The sequence below is a fragment of the Ricinus communis genome, chromosome 8 (assembly GCF_019578655.1).
Source record: "Ricinus communis isolate WT05 ecotype wild-type chromosome 8, ASM1957865v1, whole genome shotgun sequence".
Classification (NCBI taxonomy): domain Eukaryota; kingdom Viridiplantae; phylum Streptophyta; class Magnoliopsida; order Malpighiales; family Euphorbiaceae; genus Ricinus; species Ricinus communis.
In genome coordinates this window covers 19,634,986-19,647,101 of record NC_063263.1, presented here as the reverse complement: position 1 = coordinate 19,647,101, position 12,116 = coordinate 19,634,986, and the positions used below count along the sequence as shown (strand labels likewise).

Below are 12,116 nucleotides of genomic sequence, written 5' to 3'. Positions count from 1 at the left end.
TGTCTAATTTACTAACACAAAGACACAAATCATCAATAAATTCATCCCATTAAGGGTTTGGTTTATGTATGATCCAAGATTGGAACCAATTATTAGCCTCCTCATTGAAGTAAAGAATTGCTTAGTCAATCTGTTGGTGATGTGGAATACCAAACAATTGAAAGCATTTTACACACTTTCTGGTCCAATTTCTAATGTTAGATCCATCAAAGAAGATATTTCTAATTTTAGATTCCATGTTGAATTTAAATTAGGTTTATTAGAGGTAGATTGAAAACTAGTTTCACCCATTTCTTTAGGCCTAGGAGTAGGCAAGATACCCCTTACATTAGTAGCTTGAAATGAAGGTTGCGAAGTTATATTAACATAAGACTCTTTACCTTTGGACTTTAATTGTATGCGACCATCAACTGATCAAGCTTTTAGGTAAGAACTTGATTCGATCGTTGAAATTCATCTGTGGATTGATGTTGTTGTAGCTCAATTGCATCAATCTTTTTAAAATGAAATTCAAGATTTGCCTTCACTTATTGCGAGAGATCAAATAGTTTCTGATTCCACAACAGAACTTGCTCATCAAAAAGAGATTGGATCTTAGCAAAATCTATTGTATTTCCCTTTTTCAGATTTTGTGCGAGTCACCATGGAAATAATGGTCTCCTCTAGATCGGCTATATCTGATACCAAGTTGCTATGGTTGAAATTATTTGATACCTTCACCATAACTGAATAAAAGTGGAAGCTATAGTTATCTAGAGAGAGAAGTTAGAAGTAAGAGAGAAATAAAAAGAAAAGCAAGAGAGAAGAGATAGAATGTATTGATAATTTCAGTGATGATTTGTTACAGTTACAAGAATGCAATATGATACTATTATTGATCTATTACGATTACTAACAATTCTCTTACAAAATTTATTTGGCTAACTAATTCATAATCTTTTTTTCCTCATTGGTCTATACATCTCATTTGTAACAATTGTTATTTCTTAATAAAATAAGACTTGATCTTTTGCTGTAAGTTCTTCTTAACATCTTCTAAGCTCAAAACTACTTTACAACTCGATTGCTTCCTTTGATCATCATTAATGTAATAGAGAGTGATATATTAAAATAATAACAAATATTAGTTTTTAAATTAAATTAAAATTTTTAATTTAAAACATTACATAATTTTTTACTATAATCACACTCTCTCTTTCCTCTTTCGCCGTTGCACTCTCCCCATTGTTCTTTTTTTTCTTGGTTGTCGTTCAATGTCAGATTTCTATCATATGCTATCTTCAATATCAAGAGCTCTTCCTATCACATGCTAGAAACAACTTTAGTTTGTCGATTTAAAGAGAGAGGAGATCACACCTCTAGTTGCTATTCGAGGTTCGCCTGCTTATCGCTATTATCTCATTGATCAGAGCTAGCGATCGATTTCTTGCCTCTAAAAACCTTTGATTGAAGGACAACAACTTTAGACGTGGTGGAAATGGTAGTAAGGGCGGCTAGTCAATTAGATTTTGTTTATTTTTATTAAATATTTAAGCTATTTTCAAATTATAAAATAGATTTCTAAGAATTATGGGAGTATTTTTTATTTTTTAAAAGAAATTAACTCTCATTCTCTAAACCAACAAAGAAATTAAGCTAAAGAAAGCAAAATAAAAAAAAATATCAACAGGGGTGAATTGAATTTTTTTGAGAAGTTCTAGGGCAAATTAAACCTTATTCCATGTTCTAACTATTCCTCCGGTTTGAATTCTATGGATTTTCCAAGTCGGTTCGGTTTGACCGGTTTTCTTATGTCCACCCTAACCTCCCTACAGAACAAAAGAAAAGAAAAAGTGGAAATTGGGGAATGAGAGGGAGAGGGAGAGGGAGAGGGAGAGGGAGAGGTGAAAATGAGAGAAACCAAAGTAAACTCAGTGTTTTATGCAAAATCATACCATCCAATACAAGCTGGTAGTATTGACGGCACCGATATTCTCCCCCACGACAACGCCATTTACCGTGCTTTCCTCTGTTTTTCAGCTGGACTCTGTACTACTAATCTTGACTTCTTCAATAACCCTAACTCTAACCCTTTCTTCTCTATACTTCAATAATTTTTCAATTTTTCTTTTCTGCAGATGACCCACTTGGCGATCCCAAAGTCATCGGCGACCCTTTTTGCACTCTTTTCGTTGGCCGCTTGTCTCATTCCACCACTGAAAACACTCTTCTCAAGGTAATTCTTCATTACCAGAGTACCCTTTTGCTTTTGTTTCTATTTCCTTTTCGCTAATTGATGTTTTTTGGCAAATGTCAGGCTATGAGCAAGTATGGTAAAGTTAGGAACTTGCGTTTGGTCAGGGACATTGGCAAGTTTTTTTTTTTGAAATACAGTGTTCGGTTTTCTGTCATTCTTAATTTCTGTGTTTAAAGAAAGAGTATTGTTGATTTTGCAGTAACTGGCGCTTCCCGTGGCTATGCTTTTGTTGAATATGGAACTGAAAGAGAGATGCGCCGGGCTTACATGGTCTGCTTTTCATTTCTACTTTTTCTTTCTTCTTTATTTTTCTAGTCGGAATGGACCTTGAGTAGCTAGAGATAACTATGAAATTTAGATATGTGGTCCTCAGAGTCCTCATTGTGCTCGTTAATAGTTCACCTGCTTAATGCATCACAATTGACATTTTGTTGCTTAGCCCAGCGCGATGCTTATATTTCATATTAGGATGTTATTGTGAGTATTGAGTGCTAATCCCATAAAGATTTGTTGTTATCATGTTCATAGTATATCAAACAAGATCACACGGGAAGAGGGTCTTATGGTTTTAGGTCTTTACTTTTTTGAGCATGAAGACGGAAGTGCACCATAATTTTCCATGTCTTTATATTGGACAATCTTCCATGTTATTTAGTTTAATTGTTTTGGTGCTTGTCCTTTCTAGTTCCTCTTTACTAAACTTCCATGGTTACAATAGATCAATTATGACAACTAAATTGTAGGTTCTTTTTTTTTCTTTTTTTCCTTTTCCCCTCTAATATTTCGGTATTTGAAATCTTTTGAGTGCCGATCTAGTATTGGAAGTTATATGCATCATGAGCCATGTTTTATTTTTTCCCTTCTATAAATAAATTTAAGAAAGGACCATTTGTTTTTCTTCTTGTAGGGATCTCTTTGCCATTTTCTCCTCTTTCACTTTGTTCCTCATCTCATGCTAGAATATTCTTGGAGAAAATCAGAAATATTCAGTGATAATGAATATTTAAATCTGTCCTAGTTAAGATGATAGTGGAAGTGATGTTTAATAATGAGGTCTTGAGGATGTATGCTAGTTAGGAAGTATATTATGGAAGTCTAACATAAAGTAAATCACCAGATAGTCAAATTTCAAATTTTAGAAAAAAAGATAATAAAAGAATAACAAATAAATGGATTATCATATTTCATGTAGAAATATGAATAAGTCATTTAGTTAGTTCTATGCTCTTTGTACTTTATTATATTATATATACTCACTTAGATATACTTAGTATAATTATATACGAATTAATGATTATAAGAAATTTTTCTAATAACTAAATAACTAATAATAGAATAATTAATATAAATATAATTATAATTAATGACCGATAAGCTATTCATATCAAAAGGGTTATATCCATTGATAAGTTGCGAAGAGTTTAACCATAGATAATCTCTTAACCATCCCATCAAATAAGTGGAAGATTCATTAAATTGTGAAACAGTACGCACCAATATCTGCTTTTCCATGTTTTGAAACATTTTTGGCAGGTGCTAGGTGCACTATTTAGAATCATTAATGTAGACTAAGTGGAGCTTTATTTTCTTGCATTTAATGCAGATGACCTGCTAGACCTACATCTTTTTCTTGTTATTGATCAATATTCAAGCACAAGAAGGTTCATTTCTTGTTCTTTGGACTTGTTACATCATCATGCACCCACACAACATATTAGCAATTACTTACTGAAGTATATGATTTGAACATATTAATCATGTATCCAACTGGTTCCTTGTCTATGTAGTACCAAGAGGCAAGGTCTCTTGATTACTATGTTCTTGGAGCCTGTTTCGAACTAACTATTAATGCCTTTATCTGTAACACAGGATGCTCATCATTCCTTCATTGATGACTCTGAAATAATAGTTGATTATAACAGGCAGCAGTTGATGCCTGGATGGATCCCGAGAAGGTTAGGTCAGTTCAATAATATTTTTTTATCATAGTATTGTTGCCAATAAAGATCAAACCAATAATACATTGTTGGTCCACCAAGTGAAACTGGAAGTTTCTTGGTAATGACCAGCTAAACATAACTCTACCTTGAAGATTGTCTCATAGTGTAGAGCCTTTCACATTATGCTTGATCTGGAAGCAGTTGCATAAGAAAATTACAGGAATTTCAAGCATTTGCGACTCTTTTTTTCTTACCAGAAACCTTTGTTCTTTGTTTTATTTTCTTTTCCTATCAGGAGGAGGGCTTGGTGGAAGGAAGGAGTCCGGACAGCTTAGGTTTGGTGGGCGAGAACGACCATTTCGAGCTCCTCTGTATGTATTATTATTCACATTTTATGTCTGCTTTGTGCCATTTATTTTTTTAACAAAACAGGGTCAATTCACATTCTTCAGATAGTTACTTCGTCATTTTGTATTATTAAGTCTTTATTTTAGAATTTTATTTCATTTTGGTTGCATATTGTCCCAAACATTGCATCAAAGCTTTGTGTTGGATTTATGTAATTGAGGGTTGGAGTTAAGTCAGCGGCACATAGGCAGGACTCTGCAGCAAGTTGAACGATGATAATACATCTTTTATAAGTAATCATGATTGCATTTGCTTTACAATTCCTTTTGATGGGATAATCATATGATAAGCCACACATTGTAGAATCTCACTTGATTGAAAAGGATTATAATAGGAGAAAACAGTAGAAGATGGAAATATGATTTTATATCAAAATATTTATTTCATCCTCTTCCTGCCCCTCTTCCTCTCTTCCTCTCACTATTTGCTTCATTTTGTCTTAAAAAGGCCTTCTTATTGAACCTTACAACAGTATGAGTTGAATACTGGAGCTTACTATAGATTCTTACACGAAAGATGTCACTGATTTCCTTGAAATTAGTTTCTGTACTTATTTTCACAATACATATAGAGCACTAGCTTACCAGAACGCATATTACATATGAAACTTCTAGTCAATTACTGTAGTAAGATCTTGTATCATTGTAGAAGTTGATATGCTGCCACTTCCACGAGTTAATTTAATATTTAAGAGTACACCTCCCATAAGTAGTAAGGCTTTGTAGTCCATTCAGATTCATGGTTGATTGGCTTAAATGCATTCCAGATAGGACTATGTTATACTCAATCCGAGATTGGGCTGTGGGATAGAGTGATGCAGTCTCTCTCATACAAGGTTTGACTACTGGATAGAGATTAATTCAGCCTGATTTTGCATTAGATTGGGCTGGATATGATTGCGAATAGATAACTGCATGTTGGTTCCTTATCTGCTTTCTACACATATTTAGTAGCTACTTCCTCTAGAATGTAACCTCTTGCATGTGTGGGAAAATGTAATTCATGCAGAAGGTGGAATCAGATCTGATTTGATAATTTTTATTGTTTGTAGTCCTAATCTATTGGAGTCATATGATGGAAATTATACTAATTAATAACATTACTGATGGAATCTCTTCTTCCACAAGGCAGGCAATCAGTTCCATTTGATGAATTGAAGAGGCTTGGCATTTCTCCTCCACCAGAAGGAAGATACATGTCACGCTTTGGGGTATTGGTTCTTATAATTGCGAATTCCTTTGAATGTTCATCTTTCCTCTCAACCTGGGGTGCAAGCACTTATGCAGTTGTTGCCTTGTCATAAGTCTCATTGGCATGCATGATTAGTTGCTGTGTATGCGTCATTAAGTGTCCAATTTATTAAATAGCACTTTGAGTTTTATATAAGGAAAGAATCAGCAAATCTCATTTGACATAACATAATACACAAATGAGCTAGGCGTTGTTTTTTCTTTCCTTCACTGTTCAGTTAATGTTTTAGGTCCCATCACCCCCTAGAAGAAATCAGAGTTCAATAGACCGGGAAGAAGGTAGCTCGCACAGGAGGAGCTCTATTGATAAGGAAGAAAGTAGACACAGAAGCAGATCTGCAGAGAGGGAAGAACGCTACAGAAACAGGAGTCCTAGGCTCAAGGAAGAACACAGCCATAGGAGCAGCTCTGTGGAGAGGGAAGAACGCCACAGCAAAAGGAGCTCTAGGGGCAAGGAAGAACACTCTGGCAAATGGCACTCTGAAGAGAAGGAAGGACGTCACCGCAAAGGGAATTCTGTTGATAGATCAGGGCGCTCCCGTGAAAACTTACTAGAAAGGGAGGATCACCATTATGCAAAGGGCTCTTTGGACAGGGAAAAGCACAAAGAGAAAAGGAACCTTGGAGACATGGAAGAGACCCCTCAGGAGTTGTTCTCAGAAGTGGAAGAGTACTCTAATAGAAGTTCTAGGGATAGAAAAGAAGCCTCTCACAAGGGTCACAAGCATGATAGTAGGTCCGACAGACACAAAAGGAGGAGGTCCACGACCCAGGATTCCTCTTTCGATCGGTGATTATCGGCAAGTTTCTATGAACTGCTTTTGATCTGCATTTGATCGATGATAGTAGGTCTGCAGCTGTAAAAATTTATGTTTTATCCTGGCTAGGTACTCGACGACTCTTAGACATAATCAAGGCCATCTCTTGCAGTTGGGCAGCAGTGAAAGATTAATCTTTAAACTGGCTCAAGTAATATGTGAGAATTCGTATACATAGATATGGCCTGTTTACAATATGATTTTTTTTTCTTAAAGCAGATAACAATAACAATGCCAAACAAAAATAAAATTGTTAAACAAATAGAAGCAGCACTTTCATGGACCATGGTTTCCTGAGAAAAAACAGGAGAATCAAATAACAGCAATTAGTCCGGCGGAAGGAATATTGAAGTCAAAAGGTATTAGGTTGAAGTGTCGGTGTTATACAAATGGTGCTCGTTAAAATAAAGAGCTACATTCTCTTGAGTATTTTCCTATCCTATCCTATCAATCCGGAGAACTTTGCAGGCTAATTATTCCAAATTACAAGGCCGAATTTGTTGTACCACCATACTATATAAAGAGGCTACGCTAGTGCTGAATCATAATAACCTAGGCAAACCAAGGATGGTCATGAAAATGTGACCACCTCACTCGCATTAATGGTGGGCAGGACATGCATCATGCATCAATTGAAGCTGAACAGCTATACAAACTTTTTACTGGCTTTCAATATCTCTACAAGCATAAAGGAAACCCTTTTTCATTTTTTGGATAAGCTACGGAGTTCAAAGGCTTGTGGTAGAACATCTAATAGACATCCAAAAACGCTGGTGTTTAGTCAACATTGAAGGCATCCAGCTTTCTTCTAGTTGCAATTATACAAATACACATATTACAGACCTTCGTACTAGTTCCTAGTCGTGGAACATGTCATTCAGTGGCAACAAGATCATCACCTGGAAAAACATATCCTGCCAGCACAAGAATCTTTAAATGATAGATAAGGACAACTTTCTAAAACAAAAGAAAAAACTAAAGTCCCTGTCACAGTAGATATTTGAATAAAAGGAAAAAGAAAAAATGAAAAAGAAACTGTGAATTAACAATAATATGGTTCTGACAGAAGATAGTATAAAAGTTCTTCTACAAATAACATTCATGCTTCCTGAACATACAATATTTCTCCACCATGTTCTGAGAAAAGAAGAAAAATAAATTTTAAATTGACGCATTTTCTAGACCTTATTGGTGCCTAATAAGTCCCACATGCCTACAGATCTGCTCTGCATCTTCCTAACTTCCCAAGGCAAGAAAAGTTGGTAGTTCAATTTAGAACTAGTTAGTTCTATGTCAACTATATCAACCCTAATGGAGATTTCTTACCTTTATCACACAGAGAATGCCACTAATTGGTATAAAAACAATTGCTTGGAAGGTTTCCTAATGGTATCTAATGGTATACATCACCAGAACTTCACCGGCAAGAAGATGAAATCCAATGTAAAGCTAAAAAATGTTCAAACTTAGGCTGTTTCCAGTATTTCCCATTTTATCTTTTGTAATTTGTTCTAGTTTTTTATAGTCACTCATCTATGGACATTGTGTATAGTTTTCAAGTCATCATGATATGGTAAAGTGGTGGATACTATTATGGTAGCTATGTAGGTATCAACTTTTTTGTTAAGCAAAAGAGAACAAAAAGGCACCGAGCCTGTGCCAATTAATACATACAGGAGATCATTTAGTAATTACATGAGCCAAGACTGACATTATCTAAAAATTTACTCAGTCTGAACTTGATTATAAAAACATAAGAGCTTAATTATGTGGCCTTCACAGACTTGCAGCCCCAGTAACATATCTGATTACAAATAGTTGTGTAAGGATCATCTGGATTAATGTCACAAATATAGATGTGTAGTTAATAGTTCTAAGATCTAAACTAACAGCCTAAACATCTATCATGAGATTATGAAAGGTTTTAACTTTGGTTGGATATCAATACTGGTATAAAGCTGGATATGGAACGAAAATAGAGGTAGGTGACAGTCTTCATAAAATATTGCCACATCCTAATTTTATGTATTTTAATCATGCACTAGACAATGATCAAATAGGGTTGGCTTAGACTTTGCTAGACCACAGAAAGTATTTACCGTTCCCAAGTCCATTAAAAATGTCCACAACACTTTCTGCAATCAAATATATCTGGTACAAAAATTGTGTCCGTAACCTATTAAAATATCCAAATGACTTCTCATTACATATATCAAACAGTAAGACAACCAGCAATGTCCAAGGCAGACCTCAAATCAAATAATTTCCTTAGATGCTAAAGCAGGAATGCATCTTTGGTTGGGCATCTTAATTTAATGTAATCCTTCTGTATTTTATCATAATGAATTTATTTAATTTCATTATCTAGGAATCTAATAAAAACTTAAACTAAGTTGATAAATTTTGGATACAGAAAAGAATATATGTGCATGTTATTCTTCTTCCAAAGAGAAGAACTTTAACTATCTGTCACACTTGCCTAGTCTTGACAGCCATGGGATACCTAGATGGAGAGTGAAGTCAGGCATAATACGACCCTTTATCTTAATTTATGCAACATCTTTTGAAATTTTGCTAGATGACAATTGACAGATAACAAAGGAGAAATAACCAAAACAGAGTACAAAAGAGCTGCTACAGAAACATGCCAAAAAAAGGAACTACAATGGAAATCAGAACACGTCACATGAATCACTTCATTCTTCTAATTAATGGTTGAGAGTATCTAACCTTGGGTTCTAGCGAAAATGTACATTGCCAAGCATGTTACATCAGTCATGTCCACAATGACAAAATGGCTTAGCTAGCACTACCGTCCTTATCCTTATCTGAACCTTTAATTCTATTTGCCCTTCTAGTAGCTTTTCTTCTGGCTTGAATTTGACGTACATATTCTGCCACTATGACATGGAACTTAGGAGCAAGTTTACTTGATGAGGAAACATTAAGACCTGCTTTCTTTAAAGCCCGGGTTACATGCTTTTGAGCCTTTTGAAAATGTACAGTGCAGAGAGAAGGAGCACTTGATCTCAGTATCGGCTTTCCACATGTTATGGGTCCTGCCTGAGCACTAGAGACATACAGTCAAACAGAAACAATCAGTTGATTAGTGTTCATGCAGAAGATAACAAATTTTCATAATTGGTAGCAAAACAATGACGGACCGAAAGATATATCAGAAATTGCATACTACCACAAGCAAGCATTTTTCTTCCAATTTTAATTTTTAAACTTTTGGTGAATAGAAAATGGAGTATTTAGTTATTGAGAATTATATCATCAAATGTATATGTAATACTTAACATATCTTGATGCAAAAATCAAACTTACGAGTTCAGACCTTTGACAGCTAGAACAACCAACTCTCAAACATAAAACGTGAGACAGGATAATAAGTTGGATAATAATCTGGTTTCAGAAATGCTTCTTTTTGAGATTTAAGGGGAAGGGGGGGAGGGGATAAAAGAAAGGCTCACAACCCAGGCCTGAGCTTGAACATGAGTTTTTGGTTAATATTTTAACCTCAAGAACTAGCTCTACTTTTAGCATGAAGCACGAAGTGAAACATGGCCAGGATAATATGTATCCATCTATATGTAAACTTCTTTTGATTATTCTCGTTTTAAATAAAAATACTGCAAGTTCAGCACTGAATGTAGCTGTTATGGAAAGTAATAGTTCAGAAAAAAAAAATTTAATAAAACTTAGGTACAATGTCAACTTCATTTAGAATACATGCCATGGTAAAAGCTTTCAAGTGAAACGTTTGCCGAAACACGAAAATAAGTCTATAACTTATATAAGAAGCAACTATGCTTTTTTTCTTTTCCCTTTTTTCCTACCATAAGCGTTGAGTTACTTTTTAACCACAGCAAGACTTAACAATGCTGATCATTCAATTTCAAGCATTAAAGACCCAAAAAGAGGCACATATAAATTGTAAATTCAACAGCACAAAGATACACTTTTTCTGCAACCAAACAATCAAATTACATAGAACAAAGAAACAACAGAACACAAAAAGAAATACCCATAAAAGGGAAAAAAGGAAGCCAATAAACCAAAAATCAAAGAAAATGGGATCAAAAGAAAACCTCTTGATAACATAACCACAAGGCTTATAGAGCTTCTGCTTCGCATCGGAAAGAATATGAAGATGACAAAAACTAGTCAAAGCCATAGCCTTCAACTTACACCCAACAAATAAACACCTATTATTGTTATTACTGTTATTACTCTTCATTTCCAAATCACCTCCAAAACCACCCTTCACTCCATTATTATTATTTTCCCCAATCACTTCATTATTTACAGTATTTCCACCACCTTCTCTCTCTCCACTTTCTCTCTCTACACCATGCTCTGCCTTTTGTTGTCGTTGTAGTAGTGAAGGGTGATCGTCTTTAAATGGGCTCACACCATACTTCCAGTAGTACTCTCTATACTGTACTTTTAGGTCTTCCATTAGAGCCCAGTAATAGTCCCTGTAACACTTTGAGAGCTGTTTAAGGTTGAAAGCTCGGCGCTTTAGGAGTTCCTGGCGAGTCAGGTGGGTGGCGCGTGAGAGATATTGGTCCTGTTGAGAGAGAACAACTTGTGGCGAATGGGTACTAGTAGTAATAGTAGAGGAATTAGGATTAGGGTTATTGTTGGGGTTTGGGAAATTAGTCAATGTTGTTGTGGAGGTGTTAGGGTTAGGGTTTTTGGGTGGACGGGAAGATGAGGGTTGATGATTATGGTTGTGATGGTTCTTGGAAGCCGTCGTCATGGGGTGGCCGGAGACACAGAAAGATGGGAATTTGGTGGAGAGAGCAAGGAGTGTTGTCTTTGGCTGTCTTTTCACTGGTCAGTACTCAGTAGTTAGAACTTTGAATAACGAATTGGGAAAATGATATCCTGCGATGGGCTCACATTACTTATATGTTTTCTATACCGTTGGACCAGATTCTATTAATTCATCCAATGGTCTATTTTTAAGTCTGCTTTCCAGTATGGGAAAGGCTCAACTATGAACCTAATGTTTATCCGTTTTATCACATTGAACCCTTATGTATTTTCTAAACCAAATATGACCCTACACACACATATATACACATACATAAATCACTATTAACAGATCTAATTTTCCATTATTAGTTATATTTATTTTAAACACTAAATATTAAGTTCTATCATTCTATATCATTAAAATTTAACAGTGTAATGTTAGAAGGAGGTTTAAATATCTCATTTTTTAAAATCCAGGGTCATATTTGGTTTAGAAAATACATAAGGGTTCAATGTGATAAAACGGATAAACATTAGGTTCATAGTTGAGCCTTTCCCATACTAGAAAGCAGACTTAAAAATAGGCCATTGGATGAATTAATAGAATCCGGTCCAACGGTATAGAAAATATATAAGTAATGTGAGCCCATCGCAGGATATAAGGAGAATTTTTCAACTTTTTTAATTTTTAAAATAG

General features: G+C 35.0%; 2 protein-coding genes across 4 annotated transcripts; one reads left to right on the top strand and one right to left on the bottom strand.

The window, feature by feature from the left end:
• The first annotated feature begins 1,809 nt into the window (after positions 1-1,809).
• Positions 1,810-6,867, top strand: LOC8264291 (U11/U12 small nuclear ribonucleoprotein 35 kDa protein). Of its 3 annotated transcripts, XM_048377892.1 has the most exons (9): positions 1,827-2,028; positions 2,118-2,215; positions 2,297-2,348; positions 2,436-2,506; positions 4,106-4,196; positions 4,472-4,547; positions 5,716-5,794; positions 6,065-6,634; positions 6,722-6,867. In XM_048377892.1, the coding sequence occupies exons 1-8, from the start codon at positions 1,890-1,892 to the stop codon at positions 6,626-6,628; spliced, it is 1,170 nt and encodes a 389-aa protein (XP_048233849.1). In that variant the 5' UTR covers positions 1,827-1,889; the 3' UTR covers positions 6,629-6,634; positions 6,722-6,867. The 3 variants fall into 3 exon arrangements, 2 of the variants coding, with proteins under 2 accessions (XP_048233849.1, XP_002529752.1); XR_003080474.2 differs by lacking the exon at positions 6,722-6,867 and having other exon boundaries at positions 1,810-2,028; positions 5,712-5,794; positions 6,065-6,223; XM_002529706.4 differs by having other exon boundaries at positions 6,065-6,867.
• A 111-nt stretch (positions 6,868-6,978) lies between these two features.
• LOC8264290 (INO80 complex subunit D) lies at positions 6,979-11,546 on the bottom strand. Its single transcript, XM_002529705.4, has 3 exons — positions 10,747-11,546; positions 9,383-9,722; positions 6,979-7,566 (listed from the first exon to the last, which is right to left on the bottom strand). Exons 1-2 carry the CDS (start codon positions 11,418-11,420, stop codon positions 9,452-9,454), a joined length of 945 nt encoding a protein of 314 aa, XP_002529751.2. The 5' UTR covers positions 11,421-11,546; the 3' UTR covers positions 6,979-7,566; positions 9,383-9,451.
• Positions 11,547-12,116: the final 570 nt, after the last annotated feature.

What these genes read in the sequence shown, in the direction of transcription:
- LOC8264291 (XM_048377892.1), top strand. Translation starts at nt 1,890, where the DNA reads ATGAGAGAAACCAAAGTAAACTCAGTGTTTTATGCAAAATCATACCAT. An exon ending in ATGGATCCCGAGAAGGTTAG is followed by an intron (nt 4,197 to 4,471) that starts GTCAGTTCAATA and finishes TTTTCCTATCAG; the next exon opens with GAGGAGGGCTTGGTGGAAGG. An exon ending in CGACCATTTCGAGCTCCTCT is followed by an intron (nt 4,548 to 5,715) that starts GTATGTATTATT and finishes TCCACAAGGCAG; the next exon opens with GCAATCAGTTCCATTTGATG.
- LOC8264290 (XM_002529705.4), bottom strand. Translation starts at nt 11,420, where the DNA reads ATGACGACGGCTTCCAAGAACCATCACAACCATAATCATCAACCCTCA. An exon ending in TGTGGTTATGTTATCAAGAG is followed by an intron (nt 9,723 to 10,746) that starts GTTTTCTTTTGA and finishes GTATGTCTCTAG; the next exon opens with TGCTCAGGCAGGACCCATAA.